The 25,012-nt window shown below is 39.4% G+C and overlaps 1 protein-coding gene across 3 annotated transcripts in view; it reads right to left on the reverse strand.

The window, feature by feature from the left end:
* Nucleotides 1–1,611: 1,611 nt before the first annotated feature.
* Sqor (sulfide quinone oxidoreductase) overlaps nucleotides 1,612–25,012 on the reverse strand; it is a 57,200-nt gene continuing 33,799 nt past the window's right edge. For all 3 annotated transcript variants that reach the window (XM_045157443.1, XM_004670147.3, XM_045157441.1), the window contains exons 4-10: nucleotides 18,537–18,590; nucleotides 14,850–15,044; nucleotides 12,965–13,174; nucleotides 8,465–8,648; nucleotides 5,922–5,989; nucleotides 5,278–5,456; nucleotides 1,612–4,730 (exon numbers count right to left, since the gene is read on the reverse strand). In XM_045157443.1, coding sequence (XP_045013378.1) covers nucleotides 4,673–4,730; nucleotides 5,278–5,456; nucleotides 5,922–5,989; nucleotides 8,465–8,648; nucleotides 12,965–13,174; nucleotides 14,850–15,044; nucleotides 18,537–18,590 — 948 coding nt within the window. In that variant the 3' untranslated portion in view covers nucleotides 1,612–4,672. The remainder of the gene's footprint in view (nucleotides 4,731–5,277; nucleotides 5,457–5,921; nucleotides 5,990–8,464; nucleotides 8,649–12,964; nucleotides 13,175–14,849; nucleotides 15,045–18,536; nucleotides 18,591–25,012) is intronic.

The raw sequence follows: 25,012 nt of genomic DNA on the forward strand, positions 1-25,012 counted from the left end.
TATTGATTTGGGGTTTGGCTTGGTCTTGTTTTTCTAAGGTACTTGAGATATCCCTAACTATTCATTTTATATTATAGCTATTATTGACAACCTCCATACACAATGTACCATGATCATAATCCCCTCCCAGAATCCTCCTATGTCTACTTCCCGTATCCCCCTCCACTGAATCCCTTCTTCTTTCCAACTATTCCCTCTTCTATTTTGATGTTATCATTTTTTTTTGCCTTCATATTCTGCAGGCTACCTGATTTTTAAATGTGAATTCTTGGAAAAGCTTTATCACTGATGTCCAAAGTTGAAAACACATATGCCCAGATTGACAGCAGTAGCTACTGAATGGACATCAAACTACTAATCACTTTAGATGTAATGAGTCAGTTCTCTATGGGAAGATGATGATGACCCATCCTATAGGTGATAAATTTTGTTTGATTTGCTTGAGTTTGACACCATCATGCCATAGCCAGTGCACAGCTGGGATACAAATACAGGTCTAGGGCACTGAATCCAGATTCACTGGTTTATCCTTAAAGAAGACCTAACTCTAGTACTTGCCTGGCACAGCTTCAGGATCCTTGCCTTTCTGAAGCCTCTTGGAGCAGTACCAACCTGTGCCTGGAAGAATCAATTCCAGGTTTACCAAATGCAAATATAGAAAGTTATAATCTAGGGTTGGTCATGGCATGCTATATACCAGGAAAATTACTTTTTAAAATCAATATTTGGATATAAAATTGTCTCTATTTCTCAACAACTTCTTGGGACCTTTCCTACTATCTACCACAAAATGTTGATTTTGATTTCTTTCCTTATAGACAAGTACTTTCCTTAGATATTTAGCAGTTAACCAGACAAGACAGAATTAGTTTTTATTTACCTGATCAAAAATCCTCAACTTACCCAAGTAGTTTGTCTTATTTCTCCCTTCCCCTAAAATGATTAAAATAATTCTATCTATAATGGAAGGCTTATGGTCCAAAGGCATGAAGGAGGGATTTTGTTTTAAAGTCAGATCAGAGGTCTAGGAATAGAACTCAGTGTTAGAATACTTGCCTAATATGCATAAGGTCCTGGGTTTAATCCCCAATACTGCAAAGAATATAATAAAATGAACCCTAACCCCTCATACTTCATCCAAGCCACAGCTGAAATCACAAAGGAACTAGGGAGACAAGCATGAGTGCTGCTTCCATGCTGAGTCTCATAATCAGCACCAGGGTGCAGGATACAGACCCTGAAGATACTCAATACTTATAAAAGCAGAGATCCAGAGAATTGTAAGAGCTTATTACTGAAGCAGACTTAAAATTTACCCACCATGGCTCAGGAAATTTTGTGGAAGAGGGGCAGGAAGATTGTAAGAGCCACAGGTTGAGACATTATGCCCAGTGGCATTCCTCCCCCCTCCAAAATAACTGACTGCTGCTCCCATAACTCATAACCCACAACCCCATGGGGAATACCTGCAACCCCACTGAGCAGGGTCCCCATTGGAATAGAGACAGGGATGAGGGAAATGAGGGTACCAACACATGATGTATCCATACAAAATACATTGTTAGTAATAATAATAATATAAAAATATTTAAAAATGAAATAAGACCAGAGTTACTCAATGCATTTTTAATCAGATAACCAATGCTGTATAACAAAAGCCACCTTCCTGAAGAAGAACATTCCATATCTTTAATAATTTAATTCACAGCACTGTAAGGATTATGTGAGAAAAATACCCAGTGCCCACTCTACAAATGTTCTAGGTACATGGCAAACATTCATTTGGTTCATAAATTAGCAATTTTCCCAGCCACTACACATGCCCTTTGTTCCTTGCATGACTGCTTCTTCTGTACAACCAACATGTGGCCCTCAATGCATTTGAGTATAAATCACAGGCCATAAAACAGTATTTACAATATGATCCTACTTTTTGCTCAAGAACTTTGTATGAAATAGTAGGCTTAAAAAGACATAAACCTGTTACCTTTTCATTATTTGATATTGGCTATGGTGGTCACTTTTATTCGTCTTATCTCTATTTTTTTATATTTTGTACAAAACTTAAGTATGAGAGAAAATTTAAGTGTTAATAACAAAAACGTCCACTAAATCTCAAGCCCTGGACATCCTCTGATGACTTAAGTCTAGATACCCTCCTTGTACCCCAGTGCTCACTAAACTGTGACTTCAGCTCTGTTATTACACCCACAACTTACCTAGGGCTGAGGCCAAAGCAGAAAGTGAGATGTAAAAAGCTCTGGAAACAAGGGGTGAAAGATTTAAGGGGGTTCCCCAAGTTGGCAGGTGCAGCCCTGTGTCACTTCTGTACCATGAAGGCATGTGCCCAAGTATGGTCACCTCTACTAGAAAGAACTTATGATTCAACACCACCTGGAGGCTCTGTCCTTGAAGACTGCCCTTACTCCAAGCCAGGTCTTGCCTCCTCTTCCTGCTGCCTGCTACTAACTTACAGGTAATCTCACATCCTTTCCCTTGGTCACCCTCACACTTTTGGATAAGGTGAGGTTTCAAAGGTTAAGTGCATCTGGAATTTAACATAATTTTTACCTTCTCTAGCCCAGAGAAGTGGAAGCTGGAGACAAGAATACTGAACAATAGTCAGTGTTCTCCAGCTGTGGCAAGAAGTTCTGCTCAACATAATGTGATCTGTGAAGCAATTCCAGGATGCTTCATTTTATGCATATGCATTATCAAAAGCAAACCCAAGAAGACTGGGTTAACTGCAAATGATTTCAAATTTACTCTACCCAGAGTCTCAGCAACTTACAAGAGTCATACCCCATTCTCTAAAAATTCAGAAGCCAAAATTTCTAGAATTTCTCATATCCAAGGAGAGTCCTTTCTGGATTATTTCCAAGTCTTCCTGGACCCTGAAGAGGAGGATCATCTAGGGTGAACTCCCAATTGGTGAGAGAGTAGTTCACTAAGAGGAAACCAGGGAATTCCGAAAGGCTACAGGGTTTCTTTGTCTGAAACTCAGAGCATGGCAGAATATTCCCTCCCCTCTTGTTTGATGAGCACCATGTGAGGGCAAAGCAAGTGGCCAGCCCAACAGGAGCACCACTAGTAGCACTGCTTCCTCATTCTGGGAACACAGTAAGGGAGTGTCACCACTGGAGTGGTCATAGGCTATTGTCCAAACAGGGACATTTTGAAGAGTGAGAAGGGTTGCTACTGATAGCTGGACCAAGACATCAGGTGTTAAAAAAGAATGTCACTGGAAAATCAATATGTGGTCACTCTGAGAAAGTATCTCATCCTTACCACCAGGTTAGGGCCTGCTTTTAGGGTGGTATCTTGATCTCCCCTAGGATATGTGTACTGAAGAAAGTCTCCTCCCAAGCCTCACTCAGCAAGCCCCTTGGGATTCCTCAAAAAGAAGAGTAAATTGTCAAGAGGGTAGGAAGGTGTGGACAGAGGCCTTGTCTGCATGGTTCATGACTGCATTCCAGGGCTGAAAACAGAACTTGGCAAGTAAATACTTGTTGAATGAATAAATGTCTGAAGAGAGTCTCTAAAGCCATCAGAGAACTCCAGGAACCCAGAGAAATTTAGTAACACATAAGAGGGTTTGAATTCTAAAGTGTTATAAAAAATCTAAGGCATTTATAAACATGAAATGTGCATGGCTTTAAAATGCTAGGCTGACTAACACTACATTTCTACAATCAACTTATTGGAAGAAAATTATTTTGAAACCACTGCTGAACTACAAATAACTGGGAACTGCTTCTTGCAATGTTTCCAGTAAGTGTGGGCCAAAGCTGGGACAGAACTGAGCCAATGCTTGCCACAACTATTGGGATTTTTCAAACCCAACATTATGGTGGGTAAACTCTCTGAGAAACAGGTGCAAGGAAAGAAATAGGTTAACAAGTGATTTAGTGAGGGAAATGCCTTGAAAGATAAGAGAAGGAATAGAAGGTAGGGCTGGCCTTCAGCCACAATGCAAATAGAGCCCATAATGAAGAGAAGAAGGAGTAAGAATAGGGTAGAAATGCCTGTTTCAGCCTGGGATTCCCAGAGTTAAAACTACCAAAGAGTGTAGTCTCATGTCCCCAGGAATGTGTGGACACTAGTACTCTACAGTGTCAGTCACTGGCTGGAAAATAAACATAGATTTAGCATAAAGAGAGCAGAGGAGTCCAAAGGGAGTCAACTGGGCTTTCAGATTTCTGTGATGTGTCCTGCAACAGGAGTTTTAAGCAGAAGAACATAGGGCTGCCACAAATAAATCTTCCCTGGAATGATTCTTTTCTTTGTCTCAAATAATCTCCGAAAAATTATGCCAGCTCTAAGTTGAATTCATAGAAGATAATGAGTAAACTATTCTACCATCACCAGTCTTTGGTACCAAGGGCTACAACATTCCATTCCTACTACTCAACATGGAATTTATTTCATCACAGAGATCAATCACAAACTTTTATTTAGAGAATAGAAGTCTACTGTTTCATTTGGATATTTCCAAAGAATTAAGCCTATCCTGGATTGTCCACATGGTAGCTATTCAAGGTAGTAAAACATTTACCACCGTATCTGGAGAAACTTCTTTGTAGCATGAGGTTCTGAGGCTTTCATATCCTTCTTAATCAGTAACTGTGGTTTTGATCCAGAAGTCATCCATGGAGAGCAAGGACCCCCTCCTTTAACTCATACCCAGATGAAACAACTTCCGCAGAAAGGCTGGTCCTCCCCAGTAGCCCCTGTAAGAAAAAACAAAGAGAAGTTACTTGAGATAAAAAAGGTGGGGTGACTTCAGCCAATGCCATGGTGAAAGGGAAGCCAGAATGCTCTCAGAGAATGCTTATAGCATACATCACAAGACTTGTCTGGTAATGTGGAAAGATTCTCACGACAAAAAGACATCATGCTTTCAGTGCTATGACTTGCCGCAGGAGTTCAGGCATGCTGACCCAGTTCAACAGACCTGAATGAAGCCTCAACTACTAGTCTCTGCTTTCACCTGCTCATGAATTTCACTTGCTCAAATGACATTAGAGGCTCTCAACCTCAGGACTTCTGACATTTTAAAGTAGAAAAAACTTGGCATACAAAAAGGATTTACTATTAATGTTTTAATTATGATTATAATAATAAATCCAGCAGCAAAAGTAATAACAAATCCAGACCAAAGCGTGACAGACAGATTTGATTATTGCCAAGCATGAAGAGAAGAGACAGCATCATATCTGAATGGGAGACTGTTGCAAATCCCATGCTCTCTACACTGGGACCAGGCAAGGCACCCACCTTAGCATCACATTCCAGTACAGGAAAGGCATCAGGTCAGCTTTCATGAAGTACATGGAAAGTCGTTCCTTGCCTTGATTGAAGGGGAAGGTTTCTAAAGGCTGACCTTTGTAGTCAAACTCCGCAAGGATCACACGGTTATAGCTGGTCACCAATGGACAGGAAGTGTAGCCGTCATACTGAAATTGTGAGAATGAGCAAGAAAGTAAACCTTTTGAGCCGAGCGTGGTGGTGCACACCTTTAATCCAAGCACTTGGGAGGCAGAGGTAGGAAGATTGCCATGAGTTCATGGCTACCCTGAGACTCCACAGTGAATTCCAGGTCAGCCTGGGCTAGAGTGAAATCCTACCTTGAAAAACCAAAACCCAAACAAACAAAAAAGTAGCTTTTGTCATAAGATTATATAGAAACTTAATTTCTTATTGTTTTCTGAGGGGTTGAATGTTTTTTTTTTCTTTTTGTATGTTTTAATGTTTGTATTGTGGAAATATAAATTAGATAAGAAACCACAACTAAAGTAAAAAAAATGAGGTGTTCAATAAGAAAGACTGATTAAGAATATGGCAAAATTTTGAGCAAATTCTGTCTTCACATGGAAGGGAAGGTGATAATTGAAACATTGATTCTTATAAGGCTTACATACCTTCTTCCTGGGCGTTTGATTCTTCATAATCAGAGAAATTGTTCTATCAAGTATTCCAGACTGGGCAGCTATAAGAGATATGTAAAAAAAAGATATGTAACAGTATAACAATATAAGCATCAGGTTTCCACACAAATTAATTTTCAAATAATTTTAATATAAGCAAGTTATGAGAATTCTATTCCCTATTGCTTTAGAACTATGAGTAGAACATGACTATTCTTACCACTTGAAGTTCTCTTTGTCAAAAGGGGTCCTTCAATTCATCAAAAGACCCACAAGTTGTGTTTGATAATTGAAATTAAGGAGCCATCTCTCTCTAAGATGACAATAATGTTGATCCTCCCCTCATCCTACTCTCCTAACCCTAATGGTTAATGTCTATCAGCTTGGTCTGTGTGCCATGTCTCACAGCCAATCATGACATCTTGTGTCCCTGTTCACAGAAAGCCTAGATTGGTAGCCTCAGACATATAAATTAAACAGATACCGGGTTTTCCTCTCTATGGTATTGCTGAGCTGGACCAGAAAGTGCTCGTTCACATTCTCTCTCTGTCTCTCTCTTTTTCTCTCTCCATAAGAAAATACATTTCCACATACAATCTCATTGATAAAATTCAAAGTATAACAACTTATAAACATAAGTTTATTTAACCAGCTGTTCAAAAGCAGGCAACAGGCTACCTTTGCCCTGAAAACTATAAATTGCTGACACTCAGCAAAAAAATGAGCTTGGTGTGGTGGCATACATCTATAATCCCAGCACTCAGCAGACAGAGGTAGGAGTATTGCTAGAGTTCAAGGCCTGTTTGGGACTACAGAATGAGTTCCAGATCAGCCTAGGCTAGATTAAAACCCTATCTTGGAGAAAAAAGAAAGAAACCAACAATGAATCTATTTATATGTTTATTTCAGAATGAGGTTTAGGAAAATGAGGGTGAACAACTGTTTCAAAGTATTAAGAGTGGTTATCTCAGTGTGTGCCAAGCAATATCTGCACAGATCACACTTTCCTTTTGGGAAAATTTCTTAATAATTGAAGGTTAAAGAGTCTGAAATTTGAACTGAGAGGACTTGAGGAAGTCCCTGCCACAGCATGGCAGAAGCTGGTCAGTGGGTGCCATTGCAGAGGTACTTGGTGGTCCTGGAAGCAGTCATACACAACATCAAGGTTCAAAGTATCTTTGTATCTTTGCAGGCAAACCTGAGTTGTATTTCTTTCCTCTTACAATTTCCTTCTGTTACAACCAAGACTTCAGTTAACTTTTGTTAAATGACACATCCTGCTCTTGATTTTGTTGTGGTCAATTAAAGTTGAGTCTTCTGGCAGAAACAGATATAGCAAGCTGAGCCCTAGGAAAGCCACACTCCACACATGAAGAAAGGGTCTTGCTCACAGTGGTCTGGATAGAAGCCGAGAGGCAAGCAGACTCATAAGAGATGTATGGAGCCCACGTGGGCATTGCTCATGATGCACAGGTACCTAATTCACACATAACTCTCCCAGCCATCAGCAGGAAGGTGTGTTTCCCAGCACCCACAGGAGACAGATTCTTTATGTTGGGAAGAGAATCTAAAAGGTGATCTTTCCATCAATGCAGGTACTAGGACATGAAGGTGAAGGATTTCATTTTTCAGGCCAAGGCCCTAATCATGTACCAATCATGGAATATTCCACTGTATTTTTCTTAACAGAACAAATTCCTGGTCTACAAGCTTTCAGTGGCATGCATGTATTTTTCTGCAAAAACAAATGCTTCCATCACGTTATGGTGTTTCAGACAGGGAAAAAAAAAAAAAAAGGCCAACTTGCCTAGAATCAGGGGCCAACAGTACCAGGGAGGTGAGCATGGCTGTGGGGGTTTGATTCAAGTGTTCCTCCACTGTAAACTTAGGTGTTCCGAATGCTTAGGGTCTCAGCTGATGGAAATTTGGTAATTAACACCCCTGGAGGCAGTATATTGTTGGGGCTGGGCTTATAGGTATTATAACCAGCTACCCCTTGCCAGTGTTTGGCACACTTTCCTGTTGCTGTTGTCCATCTAATGTTGGCCAGAAGGTGATATCCACCCTCTGTTCATGCCATCTCCCCCACAACCTGCCATCATGGAGATTCCCCTTGAATCTGTAAGTCAAAATAAACCTTCTGCCCCCCCACAAGGTGCTCTTGGCCAGGTGATAACTGCCAGCAACATGAACCTCACTGCAACAATGGCACCAGCAACAAAACAGAACTCCAGAGAGCTGGAAAAAGAATACACTCTTTCTGGCAATAATCCTTGCCCTGTTAGCAACTCCTTTGGCAGACAAAATCATGCTTATTTAGTATTCTGTGAAAACACTGAAAAGATACCTTTTTTCTTTAACACTAAGCTCACTGATATTTTTCTTCTGCCTTGGGGAAAACAAAGTCATATTTAGGCCACAAAACCTTCTTCTATTATGAAAGGAATTCTGATTGTGTCAAACTTCTCTGTGTTCTGATGGTGCCTTGGTCAGTTGAAGAGAAAAAAAAAAAAAAGAAGAAGAGTTGATTATCTTACCTACTGCAGCAGCAGTCTTCGATGTGGGAAGATTGGTACAGTCCCCAATCCCAAACACATTTGGGTATTTCTTGTGCTGTAGAGTTTCTTTATCCACATCCACCCAGCCAGCAGCATCAGACACAGGACTCATTTTGAGGACATCCGGTGAGCTCATAGGTGGCGTGACATGAAGCATTTCATACTATATAAAAGGAGAGCAACGAAATTTGTATCACATCTATATGTCTACATTCCCAAAAGCATTTAACCATCTCCCAGTTTTGTACAGTACACTATGCCTGCACGTATCAGTATGCAATTAGTGCTGCACACCTTACCTGAGACTTTCCATGTTACCATGACAAAGTTAACTGTCCTCTTGATTGCCATGATCTCCCCATACTGAGCCTATGGGATCCCTTCAGCAACAGACAGGGAGAACACATCACTTTAAAGTTGCTTAACAAATATTCAGAAATAATCCTTTGTTGTCGTTATTATTGCCTAAAATTGAGCAGTGGCATATTTTGGTTCCTCTTTCTCTGACCTTCAACTGACAACATGTGCTTTCCAGCACTTCATTGAAACTCTGGGGATAGGTATTCAGAGACTCTGAAATGTACAAAGGCCATATCAGAATGGCTACACATCAGTCACAAGCATGAGTCAACTCACAAAAACACATAAAGGGAAATGTTGCATCACCAGCTTAAGATGGAAAAAAAAATCTTTGACACTTTGGAAGAAGCAGAGAGGGATCCAGATCAGCTGAGTTTACTGAGTAGTGTAGAGAGCAGGCATACATTTTCTTTTTCCAAGCATCTACATGAAAGCTGGTCTTGGTGGCCATACACTGACACATCCTGAAGACTTTGGCTCATTCATTTAACTTTTTTGTCTATGCAATATTCTTTCACTGTTTGTATATCATGCCTTTTTAATCTTTTTTTTGGGGGGGGCATAGAATTTGTGGTGTGCAGTGTGTATGTGTTTGGTATATGTGCATGTATGGGCACAGACATGCATTCACATAGAGACCAGAGGAAGCTACTAAGTACCTGCTCTCCTCTATTGCTTTCCTCCATTATTTCCTTGAGAAGGAGTCACTCACTAAACCCAGAGCTTCTGGGCTTTGTGAAACAGAGAAAGAGGCAGAGAGAAGTGGGGGGGGGGGGAGAGAATGGGTGTGCCAGGGCCTCTCTGGCCACTGCAAATGAACTCCAGACACATCTTCAACCTTGTGCATCTGGCTTATATGGGTACTAGGGAATTAAACCCAGGTCCTTAAGCTTCACAGGCAAGTACCTTAATTGCTAAGCTAGCTCTCAAGCCCAATAAATAGTTTTAAAGTGTTTAGAAAGCTAAACTTTGGATCATTTCAATTAAAAAAATTATTTATTTACTTTTATTGACAACTTCCATAATTGTACACAATATCCCATGGTAATTCCCTCCCTCCCCCTGCCTCCTCACCTCCCTCCTCAGTCAGTCTCTCTTTGATCTTTATGTCAGTGTCTTTTCTTCCTATTATGATGGTCTTATGTAGATAGTGTCAGGCACTGTGAGGTCATGGATATCCAAGCCAATTTGTGTCTGGAAAAGTACATTGTAAGGAGTCTACCCTTCCTTTGTCTCTTACCTTCCTTCTGCCACCTCTTCTGCAATGAACCCTGAGCCTTAGAAGCTGTGATAGAGATATTTCAGAGCTGAGCACTCCTCTGTCACTTCATCTCAGCACCATGGTGCCTTTTGAGTCATTCCAAGGTCACTGCCATCTGAAAAGAGAAGGTTCTCTAACCAAAAGTGAGAGTAGCATTAATATATGGGTATGAACATTAAGAGCAGTGCTTATGGGTCAGTTTGGTGAGCATAGTATATACATTTTGCCAGATAGCAGCAGACATTACACCCCTAGGGCTCATTACTACCTCTGTTGTAGGTTTTCACTATCAGGGATGTATTCCCTCCCATGAAGCAGGCCTCCAGTCCAATTACAGAGTGGTTGGTTTCCCCCAGAACAGACATGCCATTATTGCACCTGTTGGCTCATTTGGTCTGGCTGGCCTAATTTAATAAATAAAATATTTAAAAACCTTATTTTTAAAAAATATTTTACATATTTATTTTGAGAGACAGATAGAGACAAAGTGAGAGAGAGAGTGAATAGGCACATCAGGGCCTCTAGCCCCTACAAACAAATTCCAGAAGAAGGTATCAAGTTGAGCATTTAGCTTCACATGGGTACTGGGGAATCACACCTCGGTCCTTGGCTTTGCAGGCAATAACCAGTGAAGATACCCAACAGTGGACACATCAAGCCTTATATTTGGCCAGCCAGGCCAAATGAGACAATGGGTGTAATAGTGGCACATCTGTTATGGGGAAAACAAACTGCCCTCTAGTTTGACTGCAGGCCTGCTCCATGGGAGGGAATACATACCTGAAATTGAAAACCTAAAACAGGGGTAGTCATGAGCCCTAAGGGTGTAATGTCTGCTGCTGACTGGCTAAATGTATATACTATGCTCACCAAACTGACCCATAAGCACTGCTCTTAATGTTCATACCCATATATTAATACTACTCTCACTTTTGGTTAGAGAATCTTCTCTTTTCAGACGGCAGTGACCTTGGGATGACTCAGAAGGCACCATGGTGCTGAGATGAAGTGACAGAGGAGTGCTCAGCACTGAAATATCTCTATCATAGCATCCAAGGCTCAGGGTCCATTGTAGAAGAGGTGACAGAAAGAATTTAAGAGCCAAAGGAAGGGTAGGACTCCTTATAACATGTTCCTCCAGACACAAAATGGCCTGGATATCGATGACTTCACAATGCTTGACACTACCTACACAAGACCATCATAATAGGGGGTAAAATCATGACATCAAAATAAAAGAGAGACTGACTGTGAGGGTGAGGAGATATGATGGGGAGTGGAGTTTCAAAGATAGAAGAGGGGATAGGGAGGGAATTACCATGAGATATTGTTTACAATCATGGAAGTTGTCAATAAATGTAAATAATAAATAAAAATGTTTTGCCAGGTGTGGTGGCACACACCTTTAACCCCAGCACTCAGGAAGCACAGGTAAGAGGATCCTCGTGAGGTTGAGGCCAACCTGAGACTACATAGTAAATTATAGGTCACCCTAGGATAGAGTGAAACCCTACCTCAAAAAATAATATGGCTGGGCATGGTGGCACACACCTTTAATCCCAGCACTCAGGAGGCAGAGGTAGGAGGATTGCCATGAGTTCAAGGCCACTCTGATATTACATAGTTAATTCCAGGTCAGCCTGGACCAGAGTGAGACCCTACCTTTTAAAATCAATAACAACAACAACAACAACAACAGGGCTGGAGAGAAGGCTTAGTGGTTAAGGAATTTGTCTGCAAAGCCAAAGGGCCCAGATTTGATTCCCCAGGACCCACGATAGCCAGAAGCACAAGGAGCCACATGTATCTGGAGTTTGCACTGGCTGGAGGACCCAGCATGCCCATTTTCTTTCTCTCTCCTCCTCTTTCTCTGTTAAATAAATAAATAAATAAATTTAAGTAATAATAATAGGGCTAGACAGTTGGCTTAGCAGTTAAGGCACTTGCCTACAAAGTGATTTTTTTTTCTTATGGAGCCCTTCATCCTATCTTTAAATGATGAGTGATGAAGATGTGACTTTCAAGCTGTCTCATAGCTAGTAGCTCCTATCACAATGGTGTGAATAAATGATTTCCAAATACTCCTGTATCTTTTTCAGAATCTTCATAATTCCTGGCCCAGCATGGTAGCACATGCCTTTAATCCCAGTACACAGGAAACAGAGATAGGAGGATCGCTGTGATTTCAAGGCCACCCTGAGGCCACATAATAAATTTCAGGTTAGCCTAGTTTAGAGCAAGAACCTACCTCAAAAAAAAAAAAAAAAAATTAGCCCACTCCATGAAAAAGGAAACTGAGGTACATAAAGGCAAAGAGCTACATATAAAACAAGCTAAATCTTTTCAAGAAAAGTGATGGACTCTGACACAACCTTCAAGGATAAAAGCTGGATTTTACAAGTGAAAGATGTGTAAAGACAGCTCCATTCACAGGTAAAAGATCCCATGTTGTTCTTGAACTATTCCTAGTGTGTTTCTTGTTCACCAGAAGGGCTGTTTCTAATATACCAGAAGTTGAGACAATCTCTAGGTCATATATTTGAAGAAGATCTTCTTAAACTCAACACTAACTGAGGTACATTTAACTACCTCAAGTCACTCAATGACAGGAAAAACAGACTTAAATGAGACAAAAATTAAGTTGGTCCTAGTAGATAAATCTCCTGATATCCTTCTGAAATAGGCTGTTTTGTCTTGGTCCTCATTTTTGCCATATCTCCACTTTCACATGTTAATTGTCACCAGCTGTGACAAGCAAGTAGCGATAAAGGTCAGGAAGAATTGCCATAGCATTGCCGGCATTGGTAGCAAATGTTGCAGATAACACTCCAGGCAGACTACTTAACCTCACCACTCACTGAAATCACTTGAGTCTCTCCAGGCTTGTCGAGATTCTCAAAAACAGCTTCCTGTTTATCAGCTCTGACTTCAATGAGGTTTTGCTTGTAGTTAACAGTGAGGTTTCTCTCCTGGATGATCTCTTGCAAGGCATCTGCATACTTCTTAACCCCAAAAATTGCTCCAAGAGAAGTGTTGAAAATAATATTGGCCTTGGATCTCTTTCCAGTCTAAAAAAAGGGAAAGAAATAAGAAATCATCAAAGAATCACTCCAGTCACTGTTTTGGTTTTCTTTTCTTTTGAACACAGACAAGAATTAAATCCTCAGTAGAGGTCTTCTTGGCTTTTGCATCACCGTAACCTCATGCAGTGATATGCATATCAATCTAATCTCCACACCTAAAATAACTTAAGAGTACCTTTGCTGGAGGTTTGACTATTCCGCTGAAGGCAAGAGGTTGAAAATCAAGCCCAGACAATGATATTACAGCTAAATCATGTGTTCATATATTCATGTACTCATCCAATCAATAAATCCTTAGCGAAATCTTAAAACTGCTCAGGTACTATTCTAGGTGCTGGGGGAGCAAAGTTCCTGTCTTGTTGGGATTATTAAAGTTACTAAATTCCCAAATATAAGATTCTATGTCCCCTAATTGAAACGTCTTCTCAAGCTACCCAAGACTCACATGGAAAGTACTATACCAAGGGAATTTCCAGGATAACTAGTCTCTACCTTTCCCTTTATACCACTCCTTAAAAGACTGGCTGACCTGGATCTCACCATTTGGAGAAGTTAGGGTGATAGGGACCTCAAAAGCCTGTGACAATGCCCTATGGCCCAGAATGAACTTTCTGAGCGACAAAAAACAATAACCAGGATTGCTGCAGTTTACAGAATCCAGGGAAAGACTTTCTCAATGCAGGACTCCAAATACAGACAACAGTCCTTGGGCCATCTCTCCACCCTTTGCCCTGTCTGTCCTTTCCTCAGAAACATAGGCTATCTTGAGTCCTGCTGGTATCTCAGGTCATCTTCCTACCTTTCCTCCCTGGCTGGCCTTTCTCCAGAAACATAAGCTGCCTGAAGTCCAGCTGGTATCTCTAGCTGAACCACACTTTGTAAGCCAAATGCCTCAGTCATGGGCAGGAATGGTGAGAACACTTCCTACCACTCCCTCTCTGCAGGCAGACTTGAGCTGCACACACCTACTCTTATGAAGAAGGTGTTTGGGGAAAGGCTGAACAAACCTTTGTCCTATCCCCCAAAACTAAGATAGCCTCTTTTTCCCAATCTCCCAAATTCTTTCTGTAGAGCTTTGGTGTTCCATGAGAATATTTTCTACCTTTAAAACTAGCATTTGCTGATTATACTTACAAATACATGTATCAAAAGCTAGGTAACATTTATAATCTTGAACTGGACTGACAGAAATTTAGGTAAGAATTATATACAAAATGAATAATCTTCAATTAATTGTCTAATTACAAATATAAGCTATTTTAAAAAATCTCTATCATATTTCCCCAATGGACTTTTATAAACATATGACAAGATATGACTCCTTAATAACAAGGAACACATTTAGGTTTGTATGCATAAATGTAACCACAGAAAACTTCAGTCAAACCACATTGAAAAATATCTTCAAATTTATGACAGAAGTTTCATTAGAACAATTATATTATGAATGAGCTCTTCCCCTTTCCTATTTCACAATCTTCTAATTATACAATTTTGTATATATATATATATATATATATATATATATATATATATATATATATATATATATATATATATATCATAAAAAAGACAAAGATGTCCTAAGACAGCTCATAAAAATGGATGGCCACTGAACTTGGTGCCATCTCTTCTTCTTTGTCCTAAAGAGGGGGCATACCTTCCTGAAGTAGGCTTCTGAGAGATACATGATCTTCTGTGGAGCTCCAGCACACTTCACCGGAGTGTTTGGGAAGGTAAAAATGGCATTTCCCTCTTTGAAGTCCTGCAGAGCTTTCCATGTCTTTTCTACCGTCTTAACTGAATAATTGGACCCTATTTTGGGATAATCAAACCCTTCAGGTAGTCCCTTAATCTACAAATACACACAAAAAAATGTTTTTAGACACATAACAAAAATTGGATGCATATTCAAAATATTTTTATTCAACTGTAGAAAAAAATAAAATCATGACACAGGAAAACAGATACAACTGAAAGTCATTATGTTAAGTAAAATAAGCCAGATTCAGCAAAACAAATACCACACATTTTTATATACAAACTTTAGATATAAATTTATATATGCATGGTCATATTCACATATGTGTGTAGGTCACTAAGTAGGAAGAGAACTATAATGAGTATGTAAGAGATCTTGTAGGAGGGGGGGGGGAAAGAATAATGGAATACATGTGATGTGAAAGAAGGGTGTACTATTTGGAGGGAAGTAGGAGACCAGACAGAGAGGATTAGGAGGGATGAGGGAAGATAGGAAGGAAGATGAGCAAAAACAAAGTGAAATGTCATATATGAAATGACATGAAAATGTCACAACAAAACCCATTAATTTGTTAATTTTTAAAATTATAAAAATAAGTGAATAAGAGAAAAAATCATGAAGATATTTATTTTAAAATAATTTTGTTGTATAGGTATAATTTCACCACTTATTAGAAACCAAATTTGCATCCTAAAAAACAAAATGTTGGTTTTAAACAAAAGCACAAATGCCTTTAGAGTCTTTGTTCTTTACGATTTCTACAACCATCCAAATATTCCAATGTCATTAGTAGTCCCACCCCATCCTCACACACATGGGGCAGTCAGATGAGTGAGGTTCTCAGATTAGAAGACTGGCACCTGAAGTCACCTGTCAAGCTATAGAATAGGCCTGGCCTTGGGGAAGCTCACTCTCAACTCCCTGTACATGAGAATGAGGGCAAGGATCCAGCCATACTTGTTTTCAGAAGAACTATTTGCCTGGCTAGGAAGAATAAGGGTAAATAAGACCAAGAGCCATTTATTTATAATATCAGTAATAAAAAACCAAAATTACCCTTTTAGGTTGTGCTCTTTCATGTTGTACTAGATCAAATTCTTGGTAAAGGCAGTAAATGAAGTTATTAAGAGTATGGACTTTAGAATCCTAGAGATCTGGTTTCAATCTGAACTTTCCTGCTCAATAGTATTGTGATTTTGAATACATTATCTTGTATTTCAAAGCCAGAGAGTCTCAAAGTGGTATCCCAAACCAGTAGTGCTAGAACCACTGGGGAATTTACAGAAATGCAGATTAGCAAACCATACTGTGAACTTACTGAACCAGAAACTCTAAGGGCTGGCCCAGAAATTACTCTACAGATGATCTGGATACATACAGCAGAGATTTTTAGAAGCTTATGAATTTTGTTGTTTTATTTTTGTTTGTCTGGAGATATGTCCCAGGGCCTCTTACCACTGCAAGCAAACTCCTGTCCAGCTTTACATGAGTGACTACAGATTTGAATACAGGCTGGAAGGCTTTGCAAGCAAGCACATTCACCACTGAGCCAACTTTCCAGCCCTGAGAAGTTTAACATCTGTATTATGGGGATAAAATTATCTGCTTCATAGGGTTGTTGGTTGTTATACTGGCTGGTGGGAATAAATGAGCCCATGCCTATGAGAGGCTTAGGACAATGACTGACACAATAGTAAAAATCTCATGTTAGTTTATTATTACCATTAAGATTAACTGGGCACTTATGCTAAATGTTATAAAGTTCATGGACGACAATAAAGATGTAATAGACTGAATTAGCATTTCCCACAAGAGGAGGTTTAACTTCAACCATCAAGAAGCAGTCATCATGAGCTGGGGTTAAAGCTCAGAGGTGGGGTATTGGTAATATATACTCATTCTATTGGTTCTGTTCTTCTAGAGAACTCTAATACAGCCTGGGTCATCAATCACAGTTGCTGTGGGGAAACTGAAGCAGAAAGACATGGAGCAGAGAGAGAACAAGATGACATCAAGGAAGCGATAAACTATGACTGCCCTTTGGTTACACAGTAATAGGCTGTTGCTAGGAAGCTGAGGACTATCTTGTCTGTCCACCAGGGCAGACTAGTGAGCAGTAATCATGCTGCAGACAACAGTTGAAGCTGGCACTGGAAAGTAGAGGAAACAGATGAGCAGAAAAGCTACCTATATCTAAAGAGACCAGACTGGAGATCTGGTCTTACCAGAGCCCACTACCTTCCTGCCTCAGAGTTGCACAGACACCTTAGTACCTTCACCATGACTTCCTTCTTTTCAAATATATTTTTAATTTATTTGAGATAGAGAAAGAAACACAAAGAGTGAGTATGGGTACACCAGGGCCTCCTGCCACTGTAAACAAACTCCAGGTGCATGCACTACTGTATGCATTTGACTTTATGTGGGTACTGGGGAATCAAAACAGGGTCCTCAGGCTCTGCAAATAAGAGCCTTTAACTATGAATCCATCTCTCTATCCCACTTCCTTCTTTTTGGTGTATATTCATCTGAGTAGTTTTCTAGTATGTACAAAGAGTGCCTAATAGTCTGCTAGCCATGGATAAGTTACATTCCCTTAGCCTTGGTTTTCTAATATCTATTAAGTGGAGAAAAATATCCCCCTCATAAGAAGTTGAGAAGAATGATTATTGATTTCTAGCATGTTTCTCTGAATAAAGAAGAGATTCCATAGTAATGTTGTTTCTTTGTTTCCTGCATATTTGTGCTATGAACTCTCAGTGCTGGTCTCTTGAGATGGGACTTCTCTGAAACTTCATAAAACACTTCTCAAGACATTTATACTGCTCTCACTCTATGTATGTCATGATTCAGGCTATTCCCACATAAACCTCAGAGACCCTGCCTGAGCCATCTTTGTTGAAGTCCACACAGTGATCACTTTGTTGTGGCTTTGGACCTGGCCAGCACCATGCTTTATGGGCTCTAACTCTTTACCCACAATACCTCATAACCTCCTAGAAACCATAACAGTGAATACCTTACTCCATTGCATTTTAGGAAAATCAATTTAAAACTTACAACTATCAGTGATCATTATGGCTCCCAAGATCTAAGGGCTTCTAGGTAGCATGTATGTCATGTTGGTACTTTAGTCCACAAAACTCAGCTGTACATGATAAAACCCAGGTATCCTGGCAGCATCCAAAGAGCTGCTGGTGTTATTCCCTTACAGTCTGCTTAAGAATTCATAATTTATATTTTCTTTGCCAAGAAAACCTTAACCATTAATACAGACAATCCAGTCCTACACAGAAAGGCTAGTTATCTATAACTGTTAAACAGCTGCTGTTTTGGAAGAAATACTATTAGGGTATGGATGTGCTGCACTCTGATTAGAGTTTAAAGCTAAAGCACATTGTTATCATCCACAGAGTCTTAGAGGATACTGTTTTATATTATAAAAGGACTGCTAGGACTCCTGAGAAATAGAGCTAGGAAAGGTTTTCTTAGAACCCCTTTCTTGTCAATGTGAAATAACCAAATACAGTGTTTTGGCTTAGCACAAATAGGTCAATGTAACACAGGAACAACTTAAAACAATACCTTATGATAGTCCAGCTGGATTCCAAGAGCGATGATAAGATATTTGTAGGAGATCTGCAATACACACCAAAACCAAAATGTTTTAGGGGCTGCAGAGATTGCTTAATGGTTAAGGCACTTGCCTGCAAATCCTAAGGATCCAGGTTTGATCCCCCAGTATTCACTTAAGCCACACGTACAAGGTGCCGTATGCTTCTGGAATTTGTTTACGGTGGCTGGAAGCCCTGGCATGCCCATTCTCTCCTTCCCCCCCCCCCTCCCTCTGTCCCTCTCTCTCTCTTTTACCTTACCCTCACCCTTTTTCTCTCTAAATAAATAAAATAATTTTTATAATGTTTTAGACCAAAAGTCAGCAATCCAAAGACTAGCTCCAGCCTCAGATGTGTTTTTTCAGCACTGTTTCATTTTTTTCAGTATAAAAGTCTTGGGGGGAGAGGAGGTAAGCAAAGCTGGCAGATAAGCAGGAACCCATTTTCTGTAGCCTCATATCTCACTGCTTCACAAGCCCTATGCAATCTTTCTGTCTTTGAAAGCTTGAGACACCTATGTTTTTACACAGTGGCTATAACTCTTTGTGCAATGCTCATGCTAACATAACTTCATTTTGTGTGGTTAGACAATGACTACCTAATCTTCAAAGACAATCAACCATCTTAAAATCTAGGTGATTTGAATCTGATCTGTTACATGGACTGAATCAAAACCATATTTGGGAAAGTGGTCCTTTGAAGGCCACTGAAAAGAATGTTATCCAACTGTTCTTATTTAATTATCAATATAGGATGGAAAATTCTCCACTTCAAATGTAAGTTTTGCAATTCATACATGATGTCCATAAACATAGTAATGAAAATGTAGTTTTAGGATCAAGTGGTATAAAGGCTGGGATAAGAAGGTATAAGTAGGAGGGAAACAAAGCATAAGAATTTGCCTTTTAAAGCTTCACAGAGAAGCTCAAGATTGAGGGTAAGAGATCATTAAGGGAAATAAGCCCTAAATAGAAAGCAAAAAGAAAAACTCAAGTCTTTTGAGTGAGATCAAGTTTCTGAGCCAGACTACATAAACCCTAAGGAATTACAAAGTCTTATAGACAATACTTTTAAACAATTACAGAGAACAAGGCAGACCTTTCAGAGCCTGAATATGGGCAAGTATCCTAATTTCATACAGGGGCAGGGTTGGGCAAAAGTACCTTCTGATACTAAGAATTGAGTAAGTCATCTGCTAAACCCTTGAAAAACTCTAAATTTGCCTATTAAATAGATGTTACATAGTAATTTAGAAAAAGAATAATGACAACATGAGTTCAAAGATGACAAATCAACCTTCAGTCAATGATCAGAAACTGTGCTGATACATACAAAAAACTCAGCAAATACTGCCTCTTCTATTTTATTTATTCCTTTAAAAATAGTGACATTTCTTGAGCATTTTCCCGTGAAAAGCAGTGTTGAGAGCTCTACAACTCTCTGTTCACTTAAAGCTCAAATAACCCAGCAAGGTAGATGTTATTGTTATTTCCATTTACAAATAAAGACACAGCTTCCTCACAAATATTTACTGAACACTATTATGTGCTAGATAGTTCTGAGTATTGAGCATACTTTGATGAACAGATAAAATTCCTGTCTTGAGAAACCCAGTCTAGTAGGAAAGGTTTCACATAATTGTACAATTAATTTTAAATCACAGAAGGTAGTAATAATATGATAAGAGGTAACCTAACCAGGTTTCACAGGTCAAGGAGGCTTGCCTAAGGGGGACACTTTTAAGTTAAAGATGAGTAGGCATTAGGTATGATTAGAGTTAGGAGCTGTGTCCAGATGCCATAGGAAAAAAAGGGGAAGCAAGGACATTCAAAGACATGAGAATCCACTGTGGCAGTAGTAGGGTGAAAGGAAAGAACAGACTAGGTTAAATCCACAGAAGGAAGAAGTACCAGTTTACACACAAGGCTTCTGTTCTAGAAAAATCAACCTCTGGATTAGGGGAACATAAAAGGCACATTGAGTCTGTGTCTTAACAGTGCTTTCAACTCTGTCATTCATTGAAGACATAAAAGAGGAAAGGATAAACTAAGAATGGAATGGCTTTGTAAGTTGAATAATGTTTTCTAAAGAACATGTATTAATTTATGCAATCTAAAGAAAGCTCTCTAGGGACATATTATAGATTTAAAACTTAAATGAGGCCATTTGTGAATAACAGCTAACAGAAAATTACTAAGTGGATGACAAGAATCATAAATCCAAAAGATCTGGACAGGTAGGGAGAATGAAATAAAAACAACAAGGTGAGGCCTCTATGCTGTGTACTGATTTCTGGTGCTTTCAGTCTGTGAAGTGCTTCTACTTTATAAAATTTGGAAGAAAGTCCTACAGATTGTACTAAGTTCTTCCCTAACCTTAAAATAGACCCTATAATTTTCCCAAGTGTAAGAGCCTTAAATATCACAAATTAGTATAGCAGTGAGATGCCTACTGTAGTCTCCCACCCTCAAGAAACAAGAAACATTTATAAACCTTAAGATAACAAATCCAACAACAGAGACATCAAGGGACTCCTGAGCCTCCAAGGGGTGTCACCAATAACATGACAAAGGATCTGATGAACCAAGGGGCATTGTATGTTAACAGGAGAGACCCCTTGTTCCATGAATAGGAGACAGCCAGTTAAATAAGCCACCAAGTTCAGTCTTATGAATTAAGAATAATCAGGTGGGCAAGTGTGCTGCTTCTACTGCAGACCTGATAACCTGGGCCAGTGTGATGCAGACACTGAGGATATTAAAAATGCATCAAAGCAGAAATCCAGAGCTGTTGAGAACTCAACACTAAAGTATAATTAAAGCATACCCAACAAGGCTCAGGGAAGTTTGCAGAAGAAGGGGCAGAAAGAATGTAAGAGCCACAGGTAGGAAGGAATATCCAGAAACATAGCCCTCCCCACAATAACAGACTTCTGCTCTCACAACTTATAACCTACAACTACATGGTGAATATCCATCCAACTAAGGGGGGCTTTCAGTGGAGATGGGGAAGAAAGAAGGGAAATAATGGTACCAGTATATGATGTTTCCATACAGAGTTTTGACGTAATTAAATAATGTGAATGACAGGCAAAAAAAATCATATGTAAGTGAATCTGGTACTGGAGATGCTAAGAAAAAGGGAGTTTTGAGCCATCAACAGAACTTGTGACACTGCTCAGAAAGGTTGTACAGTCTTTGGGAGGCAGAGCCTTACTGGAGAAAGTGTGCCATTGGGAGCAGGACTTGATGTTTTATAGGCCGGCCCTGTTTGGCATTTACTTGCTTTCTCTCTCCCTGATGATGGGAAGATATGAAGCTGGATGTCTGTTCTTGCCATGATTTCTTTATCATAATAGCCTACCCCTTAAAAATGGAAGCCAAAGTAAACCTGTTCCTTCCATAGGCTGATTTTGTCAGGTACATTGTCCCTGCAATGAGAAAGTAACTGGTATAGTATCCAACCACAGAGGAATGGATAAAGTAAAATATTTGCAAGCCAATTAAAATTATCAGCCTCCTTAATAAAGAAATTTTATTAAATAAAAGCAGTGATGACAAGATGGTGACCACCTAGCTGTACTCCAGATACCAGGGAAAGGCAAGTATTTAAGGGCTATCAGGGTCTTTTTGCCAGAGGGAGGGCACAGAGTGGGGAAAAACAGGGAAGCACACACCCCCGCGCCCCAAATTAACAAAATTCAAAATGAAAAAGGAGAGATCACAAGACATAAATGAAATCGACAGAATCATCAGGACTTATTTCAAAAGCATCTACTCCACAAAACTGGAAAATGTGGAGGAGATGAATAAATTCCTGTATGCATATCATCTACCAAAGTTAACTCAGAGCAGATTAATCACCTCAATGAACCCATCACACTCAAGGAGATTGAAAAAGAAATAAAAAACCTCCCAAAAAAGAAGAGTCCAGGCCCAGATGGATTCCCAGCTGAATTTTATCAAACCGTCATGGAAGAACTCAAACCAATCTTTCTACAACTATGCCACACAATTGAAGAACAGGGAAAGCTACCCAACTCCTTTTATGAAGCTGGTATCACCCTAATCCTAAAACCACGCAGAGATGCCACAAGAAAAGAAAACTACCAGACTATTTCCCTAATGAACATAGATGCAAACATCCTGAACAAAATCCTCGCAAACCGAATCCAACAACACATCAAAAGCATTATCCACCTTGACCAAGTGGGATTTATCCCAGGAACACAAGGGTGGTTCAACATACGAAAATTTGTCAATGTAATACACCACATAAACAAGCTTAAACATAAAAACCACATGATCATTTTGATAGATGCAGAAAAGGCCTTTGACAAGATACAACATCAGTTCATGATCAAAACATTGGAGAGAATCGGCATGGCTAGTTCACATCTTAACATAATAAAGGCAATATACAAAGCTCCAAAGGCCCAAATAATACTTAATGGAGAGAGACTGGAGGAATTCCCATTGAGATCAGGAACAAGACAGGGATGTCCTCTCTCACCTCTGCTTTTCAATATAGTTCTGGAAGTCCTAGCCCAAGCAATAAGACAGGAGAAGGAAATAAAAGGGATACAATTTACAAAGGAAGAAGTTTAGTTAGCTCTATTTGCTGATGACATGATTGTATATGTAAGAGACCTGAGAGACTCCATCCCAAAACTCCTGAAGGTGATTAACTCCTATAGCAAAGTAGCAGGATACAAAAATCAATGCACAAAAATCGGTACCATTTCTGTATACAAATGACAAAGACACAGAAAAAGAAATAAAGGACATAGTCCCATTTTCAATAGCAACAAAAAAATAATAAAATACCATGGAATAGCGTTAACCAAGGAAGTAAAAGATCTATACAACGAAAATATAAAAACTCTCAAAAAAGAAATTGAGGAGGACTAGAAAAGATGGAAAGACCTCCCATGCTCCTGGATAGGCAGAATTAACATTGTGAATATGACAATCCTACCAAAGGCAATATATAGATTTAACACAATTCCAATTAAAATCCCTACCATGTTCTTCACAGAGATAGAAAAAATGATCTCAAATTTCATATGGAAAGGCAGAAGGCCTCGCATATCCAAACATATCCTCAGCAAAAGAAATACCTCTGGTGGCATCACCATACCTGATCTAAAGCTATAGTACAAAGCTATAGTAATAAAAACAGCATGGTACTAGCATCAAAACAGGAGTATAGACCAATGGAATAGACTTGAGGACCCGGATTTTGGGTCAAGCAACTATAGCTACTTGATATTCGACAAAGGCCCAAACAATATAGACTGGAAAAAAGATAGCATCTTCAAAAAATGGTGCTGGACAAACTGGATAACCACATGCAGGAAACTAAACCTTGATCCACACATTTCACCATGCACTACACTCAAATCCAAATGTATCAAAGACCTCAATATAAGACCAGAAACTCGAATACTACTGGAAGAAAATTTAGGAAGTACTTTCCATGATATAGGAATGGAAAAATACTTCCTGAACAAAACCCCAGTGGCTCAAGTTCTTAAACAGTCACTCAACCAATGGGAGGATCATATGAAGCTGAAGAGTTTCTTTACAGACAAGCATATAATAAGCAAAGCCAATAGAAAACCCACAGAATGGGAGAAAATATTTGCAGGTTATCCAACTGATAGAGGCCTTATCTCTAGAATTTACAAAGAACTCAAAAGTCTAAACAATAAGAAGACAAATACCCCACTCACAAAATGGGGCACAGAGTTGAATAGGCAATTCACAGAGGAAGAGATACAAATGGCAAACACACACTTAAGAAAATGTTCATCATCCCTAATCATCAGAGAAATGCAAACTAAAACAACTATGAGATTCCACCTTACCCCAATGAGGATAGCCAACATCAAAAAGTCAAATGAAAATAAATGCTGGCGAGGATGTGGAGAAGCAGGGACACTCATTCACTGTTGGTGCGAATGCAAGATGGTCCAACCACTTTGGAAAAAGATGACCATAGAAATACCAACAGACCCAGTTATACCCTTACTGGGCATCTACCGTAAAACCTTCAAACCAAAGGCCAAAGAAATTTGCTCAACCATGTTTGTAGCGGCTCAATTCATAATAGCTAAAAGCTGGAATCAACCCAGATGTCCATCATTAGAAGAATGGATAACAAAGATGTGGTATATCTACACAATGGAATTCTATACAGCAGTAAGAAAAAATGACACAAAGAAATTTGAGGGAAAATGGTTGAACCTGGAACAGATCATTCTCAGCAAACTTACCCAATCACAGAAAAAAAAATCAACACATAGTCTCACTCATCTACAACACCTAACCTGAATCTACCCAAGATACCTTACATACCCAGCAAGCACCTCATGGACTAGACAATAGGATGGATGGGAGGGTGGGGAGGGCATGGAAGGGTGGAAAACAGTAATCTGTTTCCAAA

The sequence above is a fragment of the Jaculus jaculus genome, chromosome 8 (assembly GCF_020740685.1).
Source record: "Jaculus jaculus isolate mJacJac1 chromosome 8, mJacJac1.mat.Y.cur, whole genome shotgun sequence".
NCBI classification, from domain to species: Eukaryota; Metazoa; Chordata; class Mammalia; order Rodentia; family Dipodidae; genus Jaculus; species Jaculus jaculus.